Source organism: Ipomoea triloba, chromosome 12 (genome assembly GCF_003576645.1).
Source record: "Ipomoea triloba cultivar NCNSP0323 chromosome 12, ASM357664v1".
In the NCBI taxonomy this organism is placed as follows: Eukaryota; Viridiplantae; Streptophyta; class Magnoliopsida; order Solanales; family Convolvulaceae; genus Ipomoea; species Ipomoea triloba.
In genome coordinates this window covers 7,405,964-7,431,634 of record NC_044927.1, presented here as the reverse complement: position 1 = coordinate 7,431,634, position 25,671 = coordinate 7,405,964, and the positions used below count along the sequence as shown (strand labels likewise).

The following is a 25,671-nucleotide window of genomic DNA, read 5'->3' as shown; positions in this document are numbered from 1 at the left end:
TACAAGAAGAGTCATTTGAACCTCATGATACTAGCAATGGTAACATAGGCCCCCACCCTTAGGCTAAGAAGTCAACCATACCCCGTACAGAGCTCTGTATTTTTCTCAGGATAGGTTCTCAACTTCCAACCTAAGCAATGGGCAAAGTTCAAGACTAGGCATGCACCACCAACCTTCTTCTCTTTGTTTTTTTTCAAATTTCTTTTCAATTCCATCCAAATCTGCATTTTTCATTTTTCTTTTTCTTTTTTCTGTTTCTTTTTCCTTTTTCTTTTCTTGCTTCTTTCTCTGCTATTCATATTCTGTTTTTGTTTTTCCTTCTTTTCCAAACTTTTTTTTTCTTATGCCCACCTACTTTTTGGTCAAACCCTCCCCCCTTGGATTCAGTTCACACAGCTTGGCTGCATTCTCAGCCCTGAGTTTGGTTTGGGTCTCACCAAGATCACATACATGCATACAATCCCAACCCTGGTCACCAAGCAGATAGATAAATGCAATGGAGGCAACATTTAAAAGGAAAGCAAAGCCACCTTACCATCTCACCCCCATCTCAGCCCAGCACCTTACTGCCTGTAGACTTCACCAGAGTTGTGATCATACAGCATCAGGTTTCCTCAAGCCATCATCTGCTGCTTCTGCCTCAGGAAGATTCTGATGTTATGATACCAGAACCTTCTTCATCAGCCCATCTTGTTGCTATGACTCAGCTGTTTCTGCACTTACTTCTTGTTCCTAAGCCTGTCCTCTGCCTCAGGTAAATGATCATTTGATCCTTCCTTCATCAGCACCTGACATTCACACCATCAGCACTGCCTCAGGTCAGCAATCAAGGTGATTGCAGCCCTCCTTGGCTCCCAGTTCTTCCCTTCTATTTCTTCAGCATGTTCATCAGCAAACCAACCCCAACCAGATAGCAGATCCCTACACTTAGTCAGATCAGACCAACTGCAGCACCTGCCTTATCTTCTTCCACCAGGATCCCATGTTCTAGTTTGTTCCCTGTCCACAGCAGGGACATAATCCACCCCTGGAATTGAGCAAAAATGTGGGAATCCTTCCAAACTTAGCATCAATAAAAATCCCTTAGGCAAAGCAGTTACTTTTCTGAATACAATATTCTGCCCCAAACATCTCTCCAACAAACAATGAGCTATACAATTCACCTTCTTTTCACACCTCCTCCACTCCACTGTTAAACCATAAAGAACCTCCCTCTCTTGCCTTTCCTCCATCTCAACCTCAATTTGTCTCAATCCCATCTTGCTGCACCAGCCCCAGCGATCCCCCAACACCTTCCCTACCAGATCCCCATCCCCAGAATACACTCCTGCCAATCCAAATTCACCTTTTGCATTCCTCACAAAGAAACTACACCCTCCCTCCCTCTTTGCTATGTTAATTTTCACCCATCCTTTAGCTGGTTTACACCAACTAGCCATCTTCACAACTTTAGTGCACTTAAACCCTTCTGCTCTCTTCAAAATGTAAGACCAATTAGGTGGGAATGGATCCCAGTCAGGCCATTTCCTCATAATACAATCCACCATGCCCCTAGTCACTTTAAAAATCACCCTTGCCCCAGAAGGTGTTTCCCCACCATATTTGCATTGGTTATAATGGGTCCATAATTCCCACAAGATCACAGTAGGCAGTCTTTGAGCAAGAAACCTGATCATTCTATTCTTAGGTCTTTCCTTCCACCATTGATAGCAGACTTGCCTTAATCCTCTTATTTGTATTCTAAAGCCAAGAGATTTTGCACGGAATTCCCACACATGTGTTGCAGTCCTCCATGTGCAAAACATATGCTGCAAACTCACATACCCAGGCTGTGTACAACATGAACACCTTGAAACCGTTTGATATCCAAATCTCCTTAATATGTCATCAGCTGGGATTTTCTTCTTAAAGACCCTCCAAGCAAGGAATGACATTTTCCATGGCACTTCTTTTGCCCAGCACTGCTTATACCAAAACATTTCCTCCCCTCCTGTGTTCTGTTGCCTAATCTTCTTTTTTGCAGATGCCAAGGAAAAATTCTCATCCTTATTTAATTTCCAAAATGCCTGGTCATTCACATTTGGTCTCAAATTTATGCCTTGCAACATATGCTGAATCTGTGCATTGAGACCATCCATGTTCCATTCCTCATTCTGCCAGAGCTCCTTCAATGTTGTTTTTGATTGATTTTTTCCTTCTACCTCAAACAGTTTGCCAACAGCTCCCTCACCTCCCCAATCATCCCACCACAAGTTAACATCTCCCTCACCAATCCTCCATCCTATCTGCTGTTCTGCCCTCTCTCTACAATCCACCATCCTTCTCCAAATTTGAGAGTCCTCATACTGCCAAGATTTGCACACAGGGTGTACCCTCTTGCAGTATTTGGCCCTCAAGAAATCTCCCCAGAGTGACTTGTGGGCCCTGAAGTGCCACCAGAGCTTCATTCCAGCTGCCTCAACCACCTCAGACAGACTAGTCAGCCCCACACCCCCTTCTTTAATTGGTTTTGCCAAGTTATTCCTTGAGCTCCAGTGATACTTTGCTTTGCCATCTATGGTCCCCCAAAAGAAGTCTGCTAGAAGTTTTTCAATCTTTTTTATAACTGTCTTAGGGGGACCAATGGCATAAAACATATGTGAAGGGATTGCCTGCAAAACAGATTTTATCAAGATCACCTTCCCTCCATGAGATAGGTGTCTATTAGTCCAACCACTGCATTTTGTAGAGATTTTAGTAATTAAAGATGCAAAGACACTTTCTTCCTTCCCACATAGATAGGGCAGCCTAAATATGTGAAAGGGAAATCTTTTTTCTGAAATTTTGTTATCATTTTGACCTTACTCACAGCTTCCTTAGAGGCCTTGGGATGCATGTAGAAAGCACTTTTCTCTTTGCTCACTAGCTGCCCTGATTGGCTTTTATACTGCCCCAAGACCTCCATAGTTCTTTGGATTGCACCCCCTTTTCCAGATGTGAATAGAACCATATCATCAACAAATGCTAGATGGTGGATCTGGGGGCCATTTTGTGCTATCAGTTTTGATAGTAGTTCAGCTGCAATGACAAAGAGGCTTGGTGATAATGGATCACCTTACCTCAATCCCCTTATAGCATGAAAGAAACCTTGTTGAGCCCCATTCACTATAATAGAGTACCATATATTTCCAATTTCCCTTTCCACTAGACCAATCCATCCTATGCAAAAACCCATATTCCCCATCACAGTGGCCACACACTTCCAAGACATTCTATCATATGCCTTTGTCATATCAAGTTTTAGAACCACATCTTCATTTGAAGGAGTGATTCCATGACATAGCTCCTGTGCAAGCAGAATAGTGTCTATGATATCTCTACCTTTGACAAATCCTGCTTGGTAGGGTGACACCACTCTGACTAGGACATTAGACAACCTAACCACCATTATCTTGGTTATGACCTTGTTGCAATAGTTACTCAAACTTATGGGTCTAAATTGTGCAAAAGTTGCATGGTTAGACACCTTAGGTATGAGTACTATTGCAGTGTGTGTGACAGCCCTTGTTAGGGCTTTACCTTGAAAGAAATCCCTTACCAGATTGAATAAATCTTCCTTAATGATCTCCCAACAGCTTTGGTAGAAACCTCCACCAAAGCCATCAGGCCCAGCAGCACTCTCAGTCTTCATACTAAAAACCACAATCTCTTACCTCTTGCATTATTGGCATGCTTGTGAGCATTTCATTATCCTCCTCTGTGACAAGCCCCTGCAAACAGTTGTAAATTTCAAGGTTAGTTTCCACCTCCCCTTCTGTGTATAACTCCTGAAAATACTCAACAGCAAGCTCAACTATTCTCTCCTGCTCCTCCCCCCACTTCCCCTCATCACTTTTTATCTTATGTATGAATTGTTTTCTTCTTCTTTCCTTCACCACCCCATGAAAATACTTTGTATTCTTTTCACCCTCCACTACCCAACTAGAATGTGATTTCTATTGCCAGTATTTCTCTTCAATCACAATTTGCTTTTGCAATTCAGCTTGTGCTTTCCTATATTTGATCACATTCTCTTCAGAAGGACAGTCTTGCATCTCACATTCCACCTCCCTCACCATTCCCTCTAATTTTTTAATTTTTGCAAATATGTCCCCAAACACCTCCCAATTCCATCTTTTTAGGACTGCCCTTAGTCTTTTTAGCTTTGTCATGAATGTATACATTGCATTTCCATCCACTCCTTCTTCCCATGACCTTTTGACCACTCCCATAAACTTCTCATGATCACACCATACATTCAAAAATGTAAAAGGTTTTCTTCCCAATCTTCTCTGAGGTTCCAGTTTGATCAATAATGGTGAGTGGTCAGATGTTCCCTTAGACAGATGTTGTACATGTGTTTGCAATTCTGTTTCCCATTGTTCATTTACAAAACACCTGTCTAATCTTTTCCATATTGCTTGTTCCCCATTCCTTCCATTCCACCAAGTGAAAACACTCCCATATAAGGTTACCTCCCTCAATTCTGCTTCATCTATGCATTGCTGGAACTCTCTACTTTTCCTCATTTCATAACTAAGTCCCCCTTTCTTTTCTTCTGGGCATAAAATAAGTTAAAATCTCCCATTACTGCCCACTTCTCTTTTCCCACATCTCCCTCAGCTATCTTTTTTATTTCCTCCCATAACCCTTCTCTTATTTTTTTGTTGCAGTTTGCATAAACAAATGAGATCCAGATATCATAATCAACCCCCATCACTTTTGTTTTTACTGTTATCATCTGATCATGTCTTTCCACCACTTGTACCTCCGTACCCTACTCCAGAGGATCCATATTTTGCTGTTTGAAAAACATCTACTGCAATCCCAGCCCAATGAAAAAGCAAGCTGCACAATTTTTGACTCCTCCCTAAAAGGTTCCAGCAGCCCAATAATGCTAGGCCTATACATTCTCACCAAGTTTCTAAGCCTGTGAAGGGAGCCTTGGGAGCCCACTCCCCTCACATTCCAACAAATCACATTCATTTCTTCTTCTTTTTGGAAGAGCCCGTGCCTTTCCCAACAGAGGCCTTGGCCTTTGTTTGGTTTCCTCCCAGTGCCTTAGGGGACAAATTCAACTCCTGACATCTCCTCCTTTCTTCTGCCTTTATCTCTTCCTCCTTATCCTCACATTCCTTTTCCATCTGCTCACTCATCTCACTCTCAGACACAACATAATCTTCATCCTTCTCATCATCTCTATCCTTTTCAAGTCCAGGATCTTCTTCCTCCATCCCAATTTCTCCTTCCTCTTTTACTTCCCTCAGAAGCTGAAAAGGATTTTTGCAATCCCCTGTTTCCTTTTCCTCAACAACCTCTTTCTCTGTTGCAAACCCTCCTCTTCCTCCTCTATTTCTTCCACCTCCCCTCCTTCCCCTCCCATTTCTTCCACCTCCCCTCCCTTGTTCCCTTCCCTGTCTTTCCCATGTATTTTTCTTCTCCATGTTCCCAAACCCTCCCTCAATTTTATTCCCTCAATTTTCTCTTATTTTGATTTCCTCTTGCATCCCCCTCATCTCAGCCTGCCTACTTGTTTCAGGCAAGCCCTCATTCATAACTCCCTTCCCTTTTTGTACATTCTCCCCTTCCAGCTTACTGTTTTGCTTCTGAGTCTTATCAACCCCCCCATTGGTTCTAGGGAGCTGACCATCATCCTCTCTTCCTTGTCTGTTATTCTGCTTCTGGACCTGATCAGTCACCCCCTTGGAGATAGGGTGCTAATCAGATGCATGCTCCCAAGCTTTATTGCCTGCATTCCTACCCCAGTTGGGATTTCTTCCACCTACACCTGCACCATTACCAAATTATATTCCAGATCTGCAGAGGTTACTTGTGTGACCCTGCTTAAAGCACTTGGAGCAATAGTAGGGTACCCTTTCATATTCAATTTTTTGTATGTACCCTACATCCTCCAAACCTTTTTCAATTGAAAATCCAATGAACACCTCTCTTACAAGAGGTTTCAACAAATCAATCTCAACCTTGACCTTAGCAAAGCTAGGTCTAGTGAAATGCAAAGTTACATAATCTGGAGCCAAAAATTTTCCTATTGGTTTGCATATCTGTTTCAGGGCTGCCAGATTAAACAAATTTGCTCTTAGCATTGGTAGTTTGATCCATACTGGTGCAAGACTGGACTCCTTCTCAGTTGAGAAATCTAGAGTCCATCTAAAAATCCTCATAGGATACTTCCCTTCAAACAAAATTTGCTCTTTCATTAAAATGTTCAAACAATCAACCTCATTTGTGAATGCTAATGCTATATGTCTAGGGTCAATCCACCCAATGGTAATTGACCCTTTTAGAATAAAATTTGCAGTAAAGTACCTCCTTATGTCCTCCAGATTTGGCCTTCCCCAAGAGAATTTCCCTATCAAGAGATGATCTTCTATTGCATTCAATTGCTTAATTCCACACTCTTCAAATCTTATTGCTGGGAGGCCTCTATGCACCTCTGGATTCTTCTCCTTGATTTCTGGTTGAACAATGGCAGCAAAGGCAGTGCCTTCTACCCTGCCATTGCTATTACCACTGGCCAGTAATGATGCATAGCTCTGTGTATTCCTTTGGCCCTCCCCAAATCCTTTAACAGGACCTCCCCCCTTCCCCAGATTATTGAATATGTTCATATTATTTCCTTTTTCCATTCCAGGTCCCTTGTTGACATTTTCTCGAACACCTGTTGTGCCATTTGTTTTAGCGCTCTCGTTTTTTATATTTGCAGGCTTCTGATTCACCTTTTGATTCTCCATTTTGTTTTCAGGTTGTGGAACAACATAGTCTCTTTCCTCTATTGGTTTCAACACCCCTGTGTTCACCTCCCTCTCAACTGGTTGCACCTTCATTATTTCCGGCACAACACTTGTCGTTTCAACATTCTCTTTTTCCTTTTTTGGATCTTCCTGATCTGATTGCTCTGCCTCCTTTGTCAATTTTGTGAGATTTTTCATTTTATTATTCACTTCTTTTGCGAATTCAGCCTCCAATCTACAGCTATCCACCATTGCCTCTGTCTTCGTTTTTATAGCTTTCTGTATTTCCTCCATCATGTATTTCGACAGTAGCACTTCCATGTCACCTTCACCTTTCTTTGATCGTTCTTTCAGATCATCAAGCACGCCTGGACTTACAAGTATATCCAAATTGCCACATCGAATTTTAATCATCTCCGAGTATTCACTGGACGAATTCGATGATCGAGTATGCGCGGAGCTTTCTTCTCCAATGTCCGATTCTCTTTTCTCATTACTATTTCTCTCTGATTTTCCTTTTGGTTCAACACTTCCAAACTCATCATTGAATTCATCGGAATTTAATTTCCGAATCATTTGTTGCATCGCACAATCCAATTGTTGAACCGTGCGGCTTTTACCTTCACCATCGAATTTCATGCCATAGTGTTTCATCAAATTACTCCACAATGGCATTGCCGATCCATGATCAGCCTCTGGAATCAGCTTCTTCTCTTCCAGCCTTGTGCTTTTTTCTGTCAGATTCTAGTGACAGATATGTCACCAGACCACCGTCCTCCACCGGTGGAGGAGGTGGTTCAGCTTGCTGCTCCACCGTGAGTGGCAGTTACCGCCCTTAGGCCAGAAATTAAATTAAGGAATTGCACTAAATGCCGTAAGTAATCGGTAAATTGAAGTTTGATGTGTAAAATTTTCCCTAAAATTTCCAAAGTCAAATTCTAGAGAGAAGGGAGAGCATTATTTTTAGAGAGAGAAAGATTTGTGTCAAATGGCTTGGGTTTTCCGCCTTGGGGTTTAGGGTTTGAGGTTTAGGGTTTAGGGTTATGATTTGGGGTTTAGGGTTTAGAGTTTAGGGTTATGATTTGGGGTTTAGGGTTTAGGGTTTAGGGTTTGAGGTTTAGGGTAATGATTTAGGGTTTAGGGTTATGATTTGGGGTTTAGGGTTTTAGGGTTATGATTTAGGATTTGGGGTTTAGGGTTTAGGGTTTAAGGTTATGATTTGGGGTTTAGGGTTTAGGTTTTAGGGTTATGATTTAGGGTTTAGGGTTTAGGGTTTAGGGTAATGATTTAGGGTTTAGGGTTTGGGGTTTTGAGTTTAGGGGTTAGGGTTATGATTTGGGGTTTAGGGTTTAGGGTTTAGAGTTATGATTTAGGGTTTAGGGTTATGATTTAGGATTTGGGGTTTAGGGTTTAGGGTTAAGGTTTTAGGGTTATGATTTAGGATTTAGGGTTTAGGGTTTAGGGTTTAGGGTTTAGGTGGTTTAGGGTTATGATTTGGGGTTTAGGGTTATGATTTAGGGTTTAGGTTTAGGTTTAGGGTTTTGAGATATGATTTAGGGTTTAGGGTTATGATTTAGGGTTATGATTTGTGGTTTAGGGTTTAGGGTTATGATTTAGGGTTTAGAGTTACGATTTAGGGTTTAGGGTTTGGGTTTAGGTTTATTATTTAGGGTTTAGGGTTAGGGTTTAGGTTTATGATTTAGGGTTTAGGTTTTTGATTTAGGGTTTAGGGCTATGATTTAGGGTTTAGGTTTAGCGTTTAGGGTTTAGGATTATGATTTAGGGTTTAGGTTTAGGGTTTAGAGCTATGATTTAGGTTTAGGTCTTAATGATTTGGGGGTTATGTGTTTTGGGGTTTAAGGTTTGATTGGTGGAGTATGTGAACTAAAGTTATTTCTGTTAAAAATACGTTGTTTTAAAGTTGCAATTTTAGAGAGTGATTATAATATTGTCTATCAATCCTACTATTCTGGATTGTGAAAAATTCCTAATGAGCAGTAATTAAAAAAAAAAGAAAAAAAAAAGAAGCTTGACTTACGAATTAAAAGTCTACAAATTACTGAACTAAATTGTAAAATAAACTGAAAACACAATAAAATTTAAAATACATAGAAAAAATAACCCAAAACCATAATGAACTGAAATCAAATAAAATACATAAACAAGAAAAATTAACCAATAGAAAGCACATATTAACACTCCAACAGTCAAATGTTTATTGATAAAACATACCTTTTGAGTTATTTCTTCATATTTTTTTTGCATCATGCTGATGAATCGTATGGATTGAATACCTTGGCATTGATTGTCAATAGCAACTACAAAGAAAACAACTCTAAGTGTCTAGGAACAAACGCATATTCTTATAGTTTTAACACACAAAAAAAAAAAAAAAAAAAAATAGCTCTTACTACTATAGTACATTTTTTAACAATATTCAACAGAATCTAATTTAATTATCAACAATAATCATTTCAATCCATCAATTGATAATAATATATTCTAATTAACTAATAACCATTCATAACAATTCATCAATCGATAATAATCTATCATAATTAACTAATAGCCATTATAACAATCCATTAATCGATAATAATATATCATAATTAACCAATAACTATTTATAACAATTATCCATCAATAATATAATATTCAAACTACAATCCATCAATTCAAGTGTAAAACACCATCACAGAAAAGTGAACTAAATGTAGTTATTGAAATACATGATGAAGGCATTGATTTTAAAGAAAATTAAATATTACCCAACAACAGCTACATGAAATACCACATATGAATTAAAAAGACTTACTCGTCTCCAAAGAAGAAGTAGCTTAGACTCTCATCCAAATCTTGTAACTGTTGAGCACTGCAACACAAATAGAAAGTGTTTACTCTAAGGGCTATTGTATAATCACTAGTACAAAATGAGATATTTGCGTCTTTACTAAATAACAATGTGTCTTTATTGGTAAAGACGCGCATGGCACAATCATGAAAAAATATCAACTGTCTTTACTCAAAAGACTGACGCCTATTCTATATTTTCTTAAAAAATAAAGACTATGGGCGTCTTTAACTTTAAGACTGAGACGCCTATAGTCTGTGTTTTTAATTAAAAATAAAGACTATAGGCGTCTTCACCTTTAAGTAAAGACTCCTATAGTTATATAATTTAATAATTCACTTGTATTATTAATATCATGTACAATAATTATATTACCGTCCAACTGCAATAATTCACACCATTTAGCACAAAACATAATAGAATTTTTCAATACTAATATAACACAATATGATATTCCAACACTAATAGATATAATGTAATTCTATCTAAAACACATAATAAAAGTTTATACGCAACACATCCACAAAATATTCTGACTAGTGTCCATAACCTCTGTATCCAATCTATTTCGGTGGAGCAGCTGGGCATACATATTTTACAATTATAGGTAAAGCAAGAAGGAGCAACTAGGCATACATATTCTACAATTATATTATAGGCATGTGTTAGAAAGTTATCGATCAAACAAGGAATAAGGTATTATAAGGGATTATGAGGGTTTGCATCTAATAAGCTAAAAAGAATAGTGGTGACAGAATAAATACCTGCTGCTTAAGAACATCCTTTTCTTCATTCTCTTTAGCCTTTGCCTCATTTTGAGCATCAATTTTATCTTTGATTAGTTCGTCAACTTTACCAGTATACTCTCGGATGAACTGCAAGAATTAATAACAAAAAAAAAAAAAAAAAAAAACCAAGAATAAATAACCAAAAAAAAAAGTCCACAAGTACCAATGCAAATCAAAATTTTATCTTCTAAATAATAACTAAGAATCAGTTATCACAAAAGTGATGATGTATTGTAAAACAAGATGTCTTTACCAAAGAAGATTCCATGAGATACCTTCTGCATAAATCATCTTCAGTGCAATCAACCTTTTTCCCAAAAGAATTCGACCATCCATTTCTAGGTCATAATTCATATCTAGAAGGCAAAAGACAATTGCATAAGAGATTTGAATGGTACACAGTGTCACAGTGCTAGAACTTCATTTTAGAAAGAAATGAAGTTCAGCAAACAAAAATACTCTTTGACCTTGTAGCATAAATGACAAAAGAACCAACTAGACCTTTCTTGTATAATATTTGCTACTTTCTCCCATGAAGGTTTCTGATATCCAAAGACCAGCAGAAAAATAAAAATTAGTTAGCACCCAGTAGCAACATTTCATATGAAGAATTCTTAAACAAACCATCTCTCACATTAGAAATGACATCAAATTGGTGCTCTATACGTATGACCAATAACATGAAAATTTAATGAAGACAAGTGGTTATAGCAATATTAGCCCACATAGTTTTTTAAGTAGGCAAAGTGGCATAAAGAAAGAGGAGAGTGTATTAAGTAGGTGGTGAAGCTAGAAAAATATGAAAAATGATGATTGCTCCAATAGCACCAAGGTGCAAAGAAGTTCAGCTAATGTGCAATACTAAAATGTAGAAATTGTTTTAGCAAGAAATCAGGTTCACAATTTAGATAAGATTCACCCACCTGTGAGCTACTCTATCAAAATTTTGCCAGTTAGTGAAATGGAACCTTCGGTAATTGATCCAGATTCAATAGCATTTGCAATTGATCCAGATTCAAATTCAGAACCAGTATGTCCCAAATTAGAATCTATAGAATACTTGCGATCTGTTTTTGTTATATTCAATCTATTCTGAGGAGGGAAGGACAGTTCAGTCAGGCTCATAATTCAGAAGTAGAATATAAAATGAAGATGCCAATTAGAAAACACAATAACAGGGTTAGCTTTCTGTTTCCCACTACAGCGATTTTAAGAAAGAAGATCTAGTTACATGTCAAATATGCTAATTTACTAAACATGCATGCACCTATCCACCCACCCCAGAAAGTTGCAAGGAATGTAGTGTAGAGGTAAACACATAATTCTTGTGAACAGTAGTTGAAAAAAACTGTTTATAATTGAATCAATTCTCAATAAAAAAGACTGTTTATAATCAAATCTTTACAGAATTGAGAGTGGCAGGCAAAGAAATCCAGATGTATGTGATGCTGAAACTTACTGGTCCTAAGACATCACTAACATCCACTGATGCAAACTCACATGACAATGCTGGAAAACTGCAAAACATTTTGATGAAAAATTTATTGAAAGATTAATGTAATTGGTTGCTGGGCTCATGTGTCTTGAAGACAAATAAAAGTTATCTGTAAATGACAAAGAAACTGTATGAAACAGCACCTCATATCAAAATCAATTCTCAAGAAATCTCCATCTGAACTCTTGTCAACAACAACAGAGATTGTGGTGCTCATTGTCAAGTAGTCATTTAGTTCCGGTAAATATAGACATAACAATTCTAAAAAAATAAAAAACAAAACAAAACAAAAAAAAAAATTTCCTTTTTCTTCTAAACTTAGCAATTAGTTACTATATCCGAAAATAAAATAATAATTCCAGTCATATTCACAGAACCAACCAGAGAAGAACCAAACAATGTTCAATAAATGCAAAACATAGAGGTATTCCAATTATAATAATAATAATAATAATAATAATTAGGTATTTGGGTAAAGAAAGATATAAGAGAATGGTTAAAGACTTAAAGTTAGAAAATAAGAGAACATAAAGGTTAGTTTGCATACCTCTGCCATTTCATTTCCTCTTTCCCCACAACATAAACAACAGTATCTGAGTTGGAGTACTGTGATCATGTATCAATGCAAACCAAAAAGAATCAGAGAGCAGTTCAAAAAGAAAAATAACTATGGCACTCTTTTCTCCCTATAGTTTTAATTGGCTAGTGGTAAACAGTTCCCACATAAGTCAACATGCCTCACCTTGGAGAGGGCGCGGCACTGTTTTCCTACAGCCAAATGCACCAGGAATTGCACAAGTACCCCCCAAGCACCGAAGGAAATAGGGCATCAAGAACACGCTGATATAAAACAATGTCAAACAATAGAAAATTGCTTAAGATAAATAATCTACACAGTATGAAACACAATGAGACAGGTCCTGATACTAAGGCATTCATTACCTGCCCAGTAAGAAGAGGGGTATCAGCAGCAAGCTTTTCTGCAACAGGCCTGGGAGTACATACAGACCAAGTCTACAGGTACAAAGAGAACTCAACATGAGCATTATCCACAAACTTAAATAAATGAAGAACACTGAATCAATGTATAAAGAAGATTAAAAATCAAGTTCAGTTCGTTACCTGAAGCATGGTATACTGCTTTTTGACACCTTGAAACTCAAGTTCAAGAACAGTGTCCTGCAAAAACAATGGGATAATGACAATAAATCACATCCTTTATGTCTTAGAAGGATGATATTTCTAAAAGACAAACCTTCAAAGAGTATTGGCCATGGCATCCGGAGGAAGTGTCACATGGTGTTGCACTAGACTATTCTCAATGACGTTCTGAAAAAAAAGGAATCTATTAGTGCAAAGATTTATTTGAAGTTTACTAAAACAAACAGTTCTTGAACTTGTAAAAGCGAATCTGGGGTGCAATTCACTTACTGCATAGAGGTCTCCACCTGTTAAGAGGTCCCCCTCACCTGACATCAAAATAGTATTGTAATAAATCAATCAACCATGACAAATTCACAGCAAGAACGATCCTTTATAAAGTGCACGACTAATTTTAAAAAAAAAAAAACTAGAATTTCCTATGGGTACCTAATTTCTTAGGCTGAAATTCCCAAATTCCCAAAGTGCCGGAACAGAATACACCACGGGGAATATAAACATCAGGCAGTGCATTTTCTAAGAAGAAAGCACAACCATAACAAAACTGTAAAATTAGAACCTGAATGCCATCAAAGATGTTCCACTGACAAAGGCTGTAATTTCAAGAAGAAAATACATAAAATTAACTCTACAGATCATAACCCAAACCAGGAACTCATTAACCATCATCTTCATAGACTGCAGGACAACAGATACTTGTCAACGATGTTCCCAAAGGTATGGGGGGGTTCAAGAATATATCACCAAAATCCCTTTCTAGTTGGAACTCTAACTAGCAACTAAGGAAGAAATGTTCATTTTCTAGTGAACAATCAAAGAGAGCCAGTCTGGAAAGAGAATAAACCATTCGAAAGAAAAAAACAAGATTACGAAACATAGAATTGTAGCGGAATCCCCTTCCAATTGAATGATTTCACCATTTGAAAGAAAAAACAAGATTTTCATGTCCAAATCTCGCGAATGGCCTCATCCCCATTTTTCTCTGGTACAGCCTGAGCACCAAGGGCTCTCGCGAATGGCCTCATCCCCATTTTTCTCTGGTACAGCCTGAGCACCAAGGGCCGCGCCGGCCTCCGGGAAGACGCTGAGCGGTGCGTGGAAACCGCCAAGAACCTCACGACCGCCTCCACGGCAGATTTGGATTTTTAGAGAGAGAGGCGTAGGTCTAGATTTTTAGATTGGAGTTGAATATCTTCATAGAACCATAAATCTTCTTTAATTAGGACTTTCTTCTGATATATATATCAGGGCCTTCAGGGGTTGGTTCAGAAACAACAAATATAACTCAAGAAATGAACTAACTCTGTGTTCCAAAAACTTTTTACAATCAAAAGGAGAATAAAAACTTTTAACACGTATATGAAACCATATCCTCATCCATGAGACAGGTTAATGTTTCTTGTAAGCATTATATTTTTCTTAATAACTAACTCTTCAACGCATAAATATATTACAGAGTATTTTTATTTAAAAGTATTATAATTTTCAACAAAAGTATCACTTTCATAAAAATATTACACTTTATCTTATAAGTAACAATCAATTTATCTATGGTTGCAGGGCTGATTTTTTGATTTGCGGGGTCCTGTGCTAGTAACTAAGTGAGACCCTATCAAAGTATAAATAAACTACGAATTGAAAATATAGATAAACTGCGAATTGAAGAAAAATTGCAAAGAGAAAAATGCAAAAAATCTAATTTTGGGACAATATAATCATTAATACATATACTAACTATTAGGCCAGGACTGAACTAGGGCCCCCAAACGCCCTGTGCGTTTGCACATCTTGCACGCTCTAAAATCCAGCCCTGCATGATTGATATTACATTTTTCATTATAATTATTATGTTTCCATATAAACTTAACCCGTCTCACGGATAAAAATCTGTAAGACGGTATGAAGAGGGAGTTACCCATTGATAGAAGGTTAATTAGACAAGAGAGCAAATAGTTTAGCTTCAGGTTTGGTGAGTTTATGTTTGCTAGTAAATCTTTTGGTTGAAACTTGATGAGGTGCTTTTTTTTTTTAGCACTACAAGTATTTGTTTTTTTAAATCATGCCCATTTATTTAGATTCGTCTTATAAATTTTGATCCAATGTCACACAAAATTTTCTTTATATAAAAAAATAAGTATATAAAATATAAAATAATACGTGACAGTAGTCAAGATATTAAAATAAAAAATAGAATTAATTCCCATTATTTATAATGGCGTTGACATGGATAAGCCTTTGACGGACTGGCGCTCAGCTGCCAACCCCAATCTCCCATCAAAAAATAGATAAATAAATTTTAATAATTCACCAGTTTTATTACCAACCTAATAAGTAATAAATTACCGCTTCCACTGACCACAATTATTGCCAAAAACCTTGACCATCCAACTACTTCAACGTCTTTAAATACCCACACTCCCATCCAAAAACATCCTAAGCCAAACATAACCTTTGACTCTCCCAAACAACCAAACCATAATGTCTCCACAGAACCAAAAGGTTTTCCCCATGGTTTTTCTCCTGCTTGTTTCTGCATATTTCGCAACTACACATGCAAGAAACCCTGTTGTAGTGGGGATGGAATACGAGAACATGCTACCAAAGCATGTCCCCGTTTCTCCCTATGGACCGTCCTGTAGATCCAGCCCAGGCACTCCACCCAGTTGCTTCCATCGGAGGGCGGCGCCACCGCCGCCGTTAACAACTTCTCCGGCGGCATCACCGGAGATTGAAGATTTGGGGTTCCCCTGACCATACCGTTAACAACTGATCTAGCTGCAACAACCAACTAATTAACTAAGTTATCGTATTAATTATGTTATTATATTGCTAAGTATAATGAAACTTTCTATGGGAATTCAAGAAAGTTTCCATGTGGTATTGTAATGAATGAAAAGGGTGAAAGTTTATCAGCACTTTGACCAATTTTTGTCTGCAAATTTTTACTATTATATTACTGTTCCAAGCCTGCATAATTCAAGATCTTCATGCATGCAGTAATAACTAGCTGCCTGCTTTTTTTTTTTAATTAAATTTATCTATAAAAAACGTATAGCACAAAGAAAAATATAATGCATTTGACCATTAAAAATCAATATAAAAATTATATAATGATTTTTAAGAATTAAAACTCAAGTATAGATCTTTGTAATCACTAAAAAAAAGATATCATTGAAATCTATAGATAAATTATTGGAATGTCTAGGTAATTTAAAGTATACTTACTTAATGCGAGTACGTAAATCTGTAAATATTAATGTAATTCTCTTGTAGTGAATTAGAAAAGTGGTTTCAAATTCTAACTAATTGCAAAATATTAAAATATAACAGGACTAATAAAATAATTAATATATCATAAATTACAGGATAAAAAGTTACTAATGGTGTCAACAAGAGTTTTTTTCACTTTTGATCCTAAGACTTTAGTGCCTCCGTCAATTTAGGTACACAACTTTTATTTCTGACATAAGTAGTGCTTGACTTTGATTTGTTTTCCACTTTTAGTCCTTGACTTTGATTTTTTTTTTTCCACTTTTAGTCCTTTTGGACATATAAGTGACAACTTTTAATTGAAATCAAAAAATTATTGTGCCATTATGGACACATACTACATGTTCTTTTAATATATAAACAATGTACTTTTTGTTAGGGTGGATCCTTATGGACACATACTACATGTTCACAATTTACATTCAATATATAAATTGTGAACACTCAATATTTAAATTGTGTATTTTGAACTCATGTCCACCTTATAAGGTGGATCCAGGTCCACAAAATAATTTGCCTTGTTCAAGAATGTCTTGCTACTATGAGTTTGTTTGAGTCTTGCCGTGTTAGTTCGTGGGTGGACGAACCAACATGCCCATATGTTACTTAAGACAGTTGGCTCTCAGTCTGATCGTTTGTTTGGAATAGTATTAGGTATACCCTGGCTTTGTTTTAGACTCTATTAGGTAAAATCCTTGCCCACATTACTATTAAAATTTGTTAGGATCAAGCGCTTACTATTACGCCAAAAGTTATAATTCACAATGAAAACGTAACTTTACTCTACTTTACTCTATTGTTGAGACTCGAACCCATGACCTGACCCTGATATCATTTGTTAGGATCAACCGCTTATCACTATGTCAAAACCTATAGTTCGCTCATAGCGAATGTGCAACTTTATTTTCTTATATACCGCTAGCTACCACATTTTCGAGGGACAGTATGTTGAACTTGACCCTTCACTAATCTCCATCCAACAATTCTCCTAGCCACTAATTGCTAGGATCCTCCACCCTTAACCAACATGGTTGGTGTGGTGGTTCAGCACCTCGTCCTTTAAGCATGAGGTTGGGGGTTCGATCCCCACCCAGGTGAATGGAGCAAACCATTTAGCCAGTCCCCTATCACTTAGTGTGCTGACCGTTGGGACGGAGGTTAATCAGGGACACCTTGGGAAAAACCCAAAAAAAAAAAAAAATCCTCCGCCCAACAAATTAAAATTTTAATACTATTGCCTCTTGTATAATTTATTAAATGTTATTTAATAGTTATGCATATGCGTAGGTAATCGTTTTGAATTAGAGTGAAGGGTATATAGTTGCTTTCTGGTTCCATTAATTAAATGAATCAACACAAACAAGGCAAAAAGTTGTGTGAGACTATATCACCGTGAGAAAGGTCGGGTCAAGATAAAAATTTAATACTTATACGCACAAATGTCATACTTATATGCTCAAATGTAATACTAATAATAAGGAATAAAAATTTTGTTACTTATAAGGTAAATGTAATACTTTTAAGGAAAAAAACAACAACTTTTACATTTCGATTTTAAAAGTATTACATTTTTCCTTAAAAGTATTATATTTTCCCTCATAAGTAAGGGACTATCAACATTACTTATTATGGGAAATGTAATACTTTTTCTCTTATAAGTAACAAAAATTGTATTTCTAATTAGTATTATATTTGAGCGTATGATATTTGCACATATAAGTATGACATTTTCCCGTGCTTCGACCCAACCCGACACGTCTCACGAATAAGGATCCGTGAGACGGTCTCACAAGAGTGTGACCCCACAGACAAACTAACAAAAGCAACTAGCTTAGCTTTTCTTTTTTCTTTCTTCTTTAATTTTTTTTTCTCTTTTGTATCTCTTATTCTATTTTGCTCGAGGATGATTAGTAAAGTGTGAGTATAAAGAGTTTGATGATCCCTTCAATTCCTGGCTTCTTGGGTATTCACTTCGTCCTAGCCCCTAGGCAAACAAAAAGTCTAGAATGAATTAAATAGATTTTTTCAACATTTAAAAGAAAAATTATGAAGTGTTCGCATAATGGAAGTTTTTTGCTTGTCTGGATTGATTTGCAGTGTTTTAAGTGCCATGTTAGAATATATAGTGAGTGTGTACGTTTGAGTTTGAGCAGATAATAAACAAGAGAGTAATTTGATAATAAGCAAATAAAAATAAAAAATGTAATTAGGTAGAATTAAAAGAGTAAGACTAAATGCGACAATATCAAAATAGTCGATAACTAAAAGTAAAATTTAATCGAATCAAAATCATGAACAATTTTTTTATTTTGAATCAATTTAAACATTGCACGCCCTCAGATAATGGTTCTCTTGTAACTCAAAAAAATAAAAAGTGAAGTGTTCCATGATTGTGCATTGAATGTAAAAGTCAAACATGAGAATAACATACATCTGGTGATGCATAAGAAAAGAGCTAATTAAATTCGAAAGCATTATTTATGTGATCTATTTGGCACTTTGGCGTTCAACCAGAAATGGTTTAAATGTGAGGAGCACTCCGATTGCCTCCACCACATTCAACACAAAGAAAACCATCTGGCTACCTGCATTAATATAACGCATGCATTATTTTATATATTTCATGACTTTCATCAAGCTAAGAACGTTATGGACCAGGGTTCATATTATATTATAAATCTTGATTCAGAAATTATATGTTTGTAGTTAATAACACATTATGTGTTTGCAGTTAATAATTTTTATACCTATAAATAAAATTGAAAGTACATAATATGATAATTAAAAATTAAACACTTAACATGATAACTACAGACAAATAAATTATTAACGGTATGTACAAAATATGTTATCTGTAAACACATATATTGGTTAACATGTTATGTGTTTGCATTAACATTTTTTCTACCTATAATTAACAATTTATGTGTCTGCAGTTATCGACCATTTTTGATAAATGACTGTTAGTTGATATTTGTTAGCTGATTAGGTTAGAAGGTATGACTAATTGATAACATTACCCTGTGAACCCTCGTTCAGGGCATAATTTGCAGATTTAAGCAAGGAAGGAATAGTACAGTACCTGGAAGGATTGCAGCATCTTGACGCGTTTGTGCCCATGAAAAGCTACACAAATTCAAAAACGGCTAAGCGATTTAGCTTCCATGCATGCAGTAGCATTTTGAAATTATATGACTTTAAGCAGCAACGTAACGTAACAAGCAAAATATCAATTTGGTCCCATGAGTATTAACAAAATGATATAGTTTTAGCACACATATTTAATTAGTCATTACCAATTTTCATCCAAAGACTATTATTTTCGTGCCAAAATTGTTCACGACAATCACGGAGTACCCCTCCGTCTAAAACATGTTGGAATGTGTAACTAATTTGTAAGGGTATTTTCATCCATTCATATATAATATGCCAATTCCATTAATATATGAACTCTCATCCAAAAATGCTCTATTATTACTAATACTCGTGGGATCAAAATTAGTATTTGCTAAAACATAAGTGATGATACAGAAACACATGAGCGTTAGTTGCTTACAGTGTTCCCCCTCCTGCTGGAGCTATGGCTTTGAAGATTGACATTGTTGTCATTGCAAGGCCATTAGCTGCTCCTCTTTGGTTTTGATCCTATATATATATATGGATGCCCAGCTCAAAGTATCAGATCAGCTTAAACTACTCAAACCAAACTAGCTCATAATGAACAAGGCAATTCGATCAATTAAATTAAATTTGGCATATATATATATAGAAACTACGTACCACAGCCTTATTCTGCAGCATAAACATTGCAGTTACAATTGATACCTGATGGATGACAACAACAAAAGATTTCAACTTAGAGCATGCAATATAATGGCATTTCGATCTATTCGATCGGATAACATAAAAGCTCAGTACGTGCTTACGCTCAAAACATTCTTCATCACAGATGCACAGTTGAGCAGCAGTGAAAGGGTAATTCCAGATAATGTTGCTATATAGGAGTAACTTGTCAGGAGGGGTATTGACACCACCTGCAAATTAAATTAATTAAATCATATATATGATAGCATATATATAGATAGATACTGGTTCAAATGCGGGTAGTGTTTCTCCTGCAGCCAATACGGATTTATCATTAGGTATGCAAAAATGCATCATACAGTATTAAAATGCACTACAATGAAATGCACTAATGCACCACATCTAATGGTGCATTTTTGAACACTTTGTAGTGCATTTTTGCATACCTAATGGTGAGTGACTTCACAACCAGAGAACCTGACCCTATATATATATATATATATATGCCTGCGGGAATGTTATGGTAGCTGGTTAAGCATTTTAATTTTAAACAAGGGATGAGAAGGATTGAAACGCTTACTCCTCCAACACGTGCTATCAGTCTTGGACCGAAATTCCTGTCAATAAATGGATAAAGACAGGATTGGAAGACTAGCAGACCAAAACCTGAAACAATATAATGGACAAGTTAGCTACAAAGAATATTGCATGCCATAGTTGTGAAATGTTTGTATGTATTAACGTTAGGTAGTAATTCTGAAACATTGACCTGAGATAGCAAGAACAATCCCAACATCATTAGATGAATAACTTAAACCTCCAATCCTTCTTGGGCTCTCAGCCCATAATGAAAATATCTGCAGAATTATATTGAAGCAAATCACAGCTAGCTTTAATTTAATTTAAGCAAATAATTAAGATCGATCCTATTTATGGCAGAGATAGCATGCATATATATATATGTGTGTGTACCTCTGTATAGGCCATATCATGAAGAGAGAAGACACAATACACAATGATGGATGAAATCAATGGCCAGTTCTTGAAAAGGCTTTGTTTGGAACAAGTTTCTGCTGCTTCAACTTCATCCCTACCCACTTGATGACCTGCACCCTCTAACGCCTCATTTGACTCACTAACTGAATCATGTTTATGCAATGTTTCCTGTGAAGTATGTTTGGGTATTAGGAAAAAAAAACAGAAACTACAAAGGATCACATCATTTTTAAACCAAGCAGAGAAGAATGCAATTGCCACATGCTCAATTTTACTCTGCATTATACCCATATATGCCTCATTATCATCTAAAACATAGCTAAGATCGAATTTAAGAGGGCATGCAGGTAACAATGACATTGTCAAATGCGAAGATTCAGGTTGAAACTTGGTAGGCATTAGCCAAAATACCACCACATTTTCGAGAGACAATATATATGCTGGATTTGAGCCTTGTTTGGTAAATGGCAGGTCAAAAAAAAAAACATTTGGTAACTCAGCGGAATTGCTGAGAATTGAAATTTTGTAGCGTTTCAGTTTGGTGTTTTGGGGAAAGCCTAAACTTTCCCTTGACCTTGGGCTTCCGCCCAACAATCCCTGATCCAAGGTACTGGAGTTAGGCCTTCACAAGCCTTTGTCCAATAATTCTCCTAGCCACTTCGCCCAACATTCCCTTAGTCGCCTGATGATGCTGGATTTGGCCATTCACCAACCGGCCCGACCCTGAGCAAAGGCAGGCTGGACCCTTGCCCAAGACCCACGCTTGGAAGGGCCCACCACCCCACTCCACTACCTTTTATATATATATCCTATATATAAAGTTTTTGTGTAAGTATTTAATATACATTCATTTTACTAAAATATAAGTTTGTTTAGTTGGTGAGACTTCTGGTTCTAATGCTAAAAGTCAAGGGGTTAAACCTCCATTTGTACCTTTATATTAACTTTTACCTCCTTACTCTTCACAAGATGAATTTAGGGATGTTATTATATATAGTATTAAAATCGTAATTTATGAATTTTATTTTTATTTTTAATTTTTTATTTAATTTGTAACTTTATGATTTTTTTTCTCTTTCTATAATTATAGTTAAATTTATAATATAGATTGATTTGTGATTCATATCAAATTAAATTTTGAATATATTACTATTGATTAATTTACTACTTATATTTTTAAAAAAATGTGTTATTTTGTAAACTTTATAATGAGTTGTACGTGTATATTTAATATATTTTGTGATTAGTTAGGAAAAATATTTTAAAAGATAGTTTACTTTTTAATGAATTATCTAGTCAATGTAGTTTAGAAGTTTTATTGTGCATCATCTTATTCAAATTAATGTAGAAAATTTTGAAATTAATCTAACTAAAAGAAAAAACATTTATAAATATGATATCAATATAGAAGATGTGTGATTTATAATGTGTTTTTTATTTCAACTATAATATTTTATTTAATTAATTATGTTTCATATTATATTATGAATATTTTTATGTTTAAAGTGTTTTGATTTATTGTTCCCAATAAGTAAGATTTAAAGCTAAGGACCTTGTGGTCTAGTGGTATCAAACCCTTCCCTTTATACGGGAGGTGGTGGGTTCGAGTCTCACCTTCAATAGGTTGTTGCTCTATTCTGTAATATCTTGAATGAACCCACCCACTTCCATATGCGGTGCAATACACAAAAGTGTATAAACTTATTTGATTTTGAATTGTCTATTTGTGAAGGAACTAATGTGGTTATTGATTATTTGTTATTTAGGAAAGTATCTAGAATTGTTTTAATCCTGTGGGTATGTAAAATTATTAAAAATCTGTGGATATTATGGCTCATCTTTGTTGTTACGCCTAGGACCTATAAAACGATAGGACCCGGCATGTTCACCTGCCTCGCCCCAACAAAAAGAATACATATATATGGAACACAATATAATATAGATTATTGAAATGGTAAGTAAAAGGTAGGTAAAGAAGACATACTGGTATCCAAAATGAACCAATAGCTACTACCAGTGCAAAGAGTGAAATGATTAAGCACGGTAAGAGGTACGGAAATCTGCATAACCCAAAGTGCTTTGGAGTCAAGGAGCATTTAGAGAAGGTTATACATGCAATCATGAAAACTTAGCACTTTGTCCCTTAATTGGGTCGGCCCAGTGCGAACGGTGATTAGTCTGAGTACAGTATGAACTTAAAGGTATTTCCTATAGTTAGGATTTGCTCAAGACACCTTCTGGTTTGATCCAAAAAAAAAAAAAAAAAAAAAGTAGTGGACTTACCTCCCAAATAAAGAGTCTGGCGAGAACACAGAAGGGTATTTCTCTGCAGGCTTAGTTCAGATGTAAATTGAAAGTTAAAGTAAGAACCAAATTAAAAGAAAAAGTGAAGCAAATAAAACTCAGAATTGGCAGTTAAAGAAAGAAGTCTGTCCTGTCCAAAAATGGATGGCTTTAACTCATATATTATATGGCACTGAATGAGCAAAGTGTACCTGTGAAAGAAAGCCTCCTAAAGATGGACCAATAACTAAGCCTATACCCCATGATATGCTAATCTGAAATAAGAAACATTAATTACCAAAAAAGCAGTTATAATTATACATGTGGATCAATGTGAATCTTGTAAGAGCAAATATTTGTTTGAAAAGAAGGGCATATATATTACCATTGACATTCCCAAGGCTTGGTGTTCTTGATGGAAAAGTTCTGCTGCATATGCCTGGATATTGAGGAAAGGTAAAGCAGAGTATCAATTACAAAAAAAAAAAAAAAAAAAAAAAAAAAGAAAAAAGGATAAGGGTCAAATAGACCCTCAAACGGTCAAACCCTCTCCGAAGGGTCTAATTGCACAATTGAGTATAGTTTGAGGGTCTATTTGACTCTTATCCAAAAAAAAAAAAAAAAAAAAAAAAAAAGAAAAAAGGATAAGGGTCAAATAGACCCTCAAACGGTCAAACCCTCTCCGAAGGGTCTAATTGCACAATTGAGTATAGTTTGAGGGTCTATTTGACTCTTATCCAAAAAAAAAAAAAAAAAAAGAATGATGGCAAATAGTTGCACTACTAAGTGCCTAGAGTTACATAAGATACAAGAACAAATTAAATTAAAGGTACCTTTACTGGTCCAAGTAAGCCATTCAAACTTCCAAGAAGAAATCTTGTGATGATTGCCATCCAGAAATTTACACTCAAACCAAATAGAGTGTTTAGAACAACCCTGAATCGAAACATAAAAGCAGCAGATTTAGACCTTAGCTTGTTAAACATTCAAAAAAACATTAATAAGGTTGTGTAAATGTACACACACTGCCATGGTGCCAAATACTAAGACTGGTTTCCGGCCATATCGATCAGCCACCATTCCCCAGAACACAGATGTCAGTGCTCTTCCTACCATAAGCGATGATCCTTCACCAATTAAAGTTTGGGCAATTTATGAGCATTTACTTACACAATCAAAACTACCAATCCAACCTAGGATATGAAAACAAAATGACATACCAATATAACCAGCATAAAAGCCTATATCTTCTTCCCGCTTCGCAATCTCGAAATCCCTTACCTGCAGATACAAAATATGTAGGACAAGACAAACACACTCAAAATATCAACTTTTTAAAAGATATATGTTGGAAAGGGCCAAAATCAACACCAGGCGGCTAGGGTATTGTTAGGAGGAGGCCAATTCCAGCACTAGATGGTTAAGAGATTGTTAGGTCTAGGTTTGAAGGGTCAAGTCCGGCACCCTGCCTCTCGACAACGTGAAAGTATATAAGGAAATAAAGTTGGACTTTCGCTATAAGCTATAGCTTTTGGCGTATTGGTAAGTGCTTGATCCTAGCAATATAATATATTAGAGTGCTAGCTTACCATGAAATAAAGGAAGGGAAACAGAGATGATGTTGGAAGTGCTGCAATTTGGAGACATAACAAAGTCAGAGAAGTAAAGAACACACTGAAAATTCAACCAAGTTTTCATATACGGGAGAATCTCAGGTCAAGAATAACCAGATTGAATATGGTGTAGAAAGAAAGTGAATTCCATGATGCAACCAAATGAATAACATACATACCAGTGGCAAGCACAATAATCCAAACTGTGATGATGTTTTTGATTGGTAAACCTCTGTGCAATCTCTTCTGCTGCTCCACCTTACATCCTGGGCAGCTTTCATAGTAACACTTCTTCTTCTGGTTATTACTTAACAACAGTGCCTCCTTGTACTCTGATCCTGATCCCTTCTCCATTTCATCAAATTAAAATTCTCAGACTAAACCATTTAAACATATATAAAAAGAAATGAGTTGTGGCTCCACTCAGGGCCGGCCGAGCATGTGCATAGGATTCCCAACTTTTAGGACCCAAATTATATATATACATAAGAGATAGATGGTTCAGGTACGAAGAGTCTCCCTTGCGAAAGATGGAGTGAGATTTAAGCAGTTGATATAAATAATCTCATCTTATCATTGTTGGACTGATGCACCTTAAGTTGGACACTTGGACCCACCTTAAGTATCATATTGAAGCACT

At 36.2% G+C, this 25,671-nt stretch overlaps 3 protein-coding genes and 1 long non-coding RNA gene across 5 annotated transcripts; all 4 read right to left on the bottom strand.

Moving 5' to 3' along the window:
- Positions 1-3,974: 3,974 nt before the first annotated feature.
- Positions 3,975-4,547, bottom strand: LOC115999295. Its single transcript, XM_031239150.1, has one exon. It carries the CDS (start codon positions 4,545-4,547, stop codon positions 3,975-3,977), a length of 573 nt encoding a protein of 190 aa, XP_031095010.1.
- A 954-nt stretch (positions 4,548-5,501) lies between these two features.
- Positions 5,502-7,813, bottom strand: LOC115998000. 2 transcript variants are annotated; one of them, XM_031237449.1, is made up of 2 exons: positions 6,346-7,813; positions 5,502-5,806 (listed from the first exon to the last, which is right to left on the bottom strand). In XM_031237449.1, the coding sequence occupies exons 1-2, from the start codon at positions 7,443-7,445 to the stop codon at positions 5,776-5,778; spliced, it is 1,131 nt and encodes a 376-aa protein (XP_031093309.1). In that variant the 5' UTR covers positions 7,446-7,813; the 3' UTR covers positions 5,502-5,775. The 2 variants fall into 2 exon arrangements, with proteins under 2 accessions (XP_031093309.1, XP_031093310.1); XM_031237450.1 differs by having other exon boundaries at positions 5,502-5,800.
- Positions 7,814-10,006: 2,193 nt separating this feature from the next.
- LOC115998018 lies at positions 10,007-14,349 on the bottom strand. The gene is made up of 13 exons (XR_004093818.1): positions 13,495-14,349; positions 13,336-13,373; positions 13,160-13,233; positions 13,027-13,083; positions 12,847-12,918; positions 12,647-12,744; positions 12,452-12,510; positions 11,869-11,926; positions 11,333-11,501; positions 10,911-10,951; positions 10,685-10,765; positions 10,386-10,496; positions 10,007-10,262 (listed from the first exon to the last, which is right to left on the bottom strand). It is a non-coding gene; the product is annotated as an uncharacterized LOC115998018 (long non-coding RNA).
- A 4,259-nt stretch (positions 14,350-18,608) lies between these two features.
- LOC115997991 (protein ZINC INDUCED FACILITATOR-LIKE 1-like) lies at positions 18,609-25,452 on the bottom strand. Its single transcript, XM_031237435.1, has 17 exons — positions 25,211-25,452; positions 25,008-25,048; positions 24,639-24,699; positions 24,443-24,545; positions 24,252-24,354; positions 23,804-23,857; positions 23,631-23,693; positions 23,419-23,468; positions 23,120-23,195; positions 21,112-21,303; positions 20,909-20,996; positions 20,720-20,805; positions 20,262-20,369; positions 20,116-20,160; positions 19,892-19,980; positions 19,418-19,461; positions 18,609-18,920 (listed from the first exon to the last, which is right to left on the bottom strand). The coding sequence occupies exons 1-17, from the start codon at positions 25,383-25,385 to the stop codon at positions 18,823-18,825; spliced, it is 1,476 nt and encodes a 491-aa protein (XP_031093295.1). The 5' UTR covers positions 25,386-25,452; the 3' UTR covers positions 18,609-18,822.
- Positions 25,453-25,671: the final 219 nt, after the last annotated feature.

Coding starts and splice junctions, on each gene's coding strand:
- LOC115999295 (XM_031239150.1), bottom strand. CDS start 4,547: ATGAGGAAAAGTAGAGAGTTCCAGCAATGCATAGATGAAGCAGAATTG.
- LOC115998000 (XM_031237449.1), bottom strand. CDS start 7,445: ATGCCATTGTGGAGTAATTTGATGAAACACTATGGCATGAAATTCGAT. Junction 5,807..6,345: donor AATCTGGAGGACATAAGGAG/GTACTTTACTGC, acceptor GTAATGGTGCAG/GTGTAGGTGGAAGAAATCCC.
- LOC115997991 (XM_031237435.1), bottom strand. CDS start 25,385: ATGGAGAAGGGATCAGGATCAGAGTACAAGGAGGCACTGTTGTTAAGT. Junction 24,355..24,442: donor GTATTTGGCACCATGGCAGT/GTGTGTACATTT, acceptor GTTTCGATTCAG/GGTTGTTCTAAACACTCTAT. Junction 23,858..24,251: donor GCTTACTTGGACCAGTAAAG/GTACCTTTAATT, acceptor CTCAATATCCAG/GCATATGCAGCAGAACTTTT.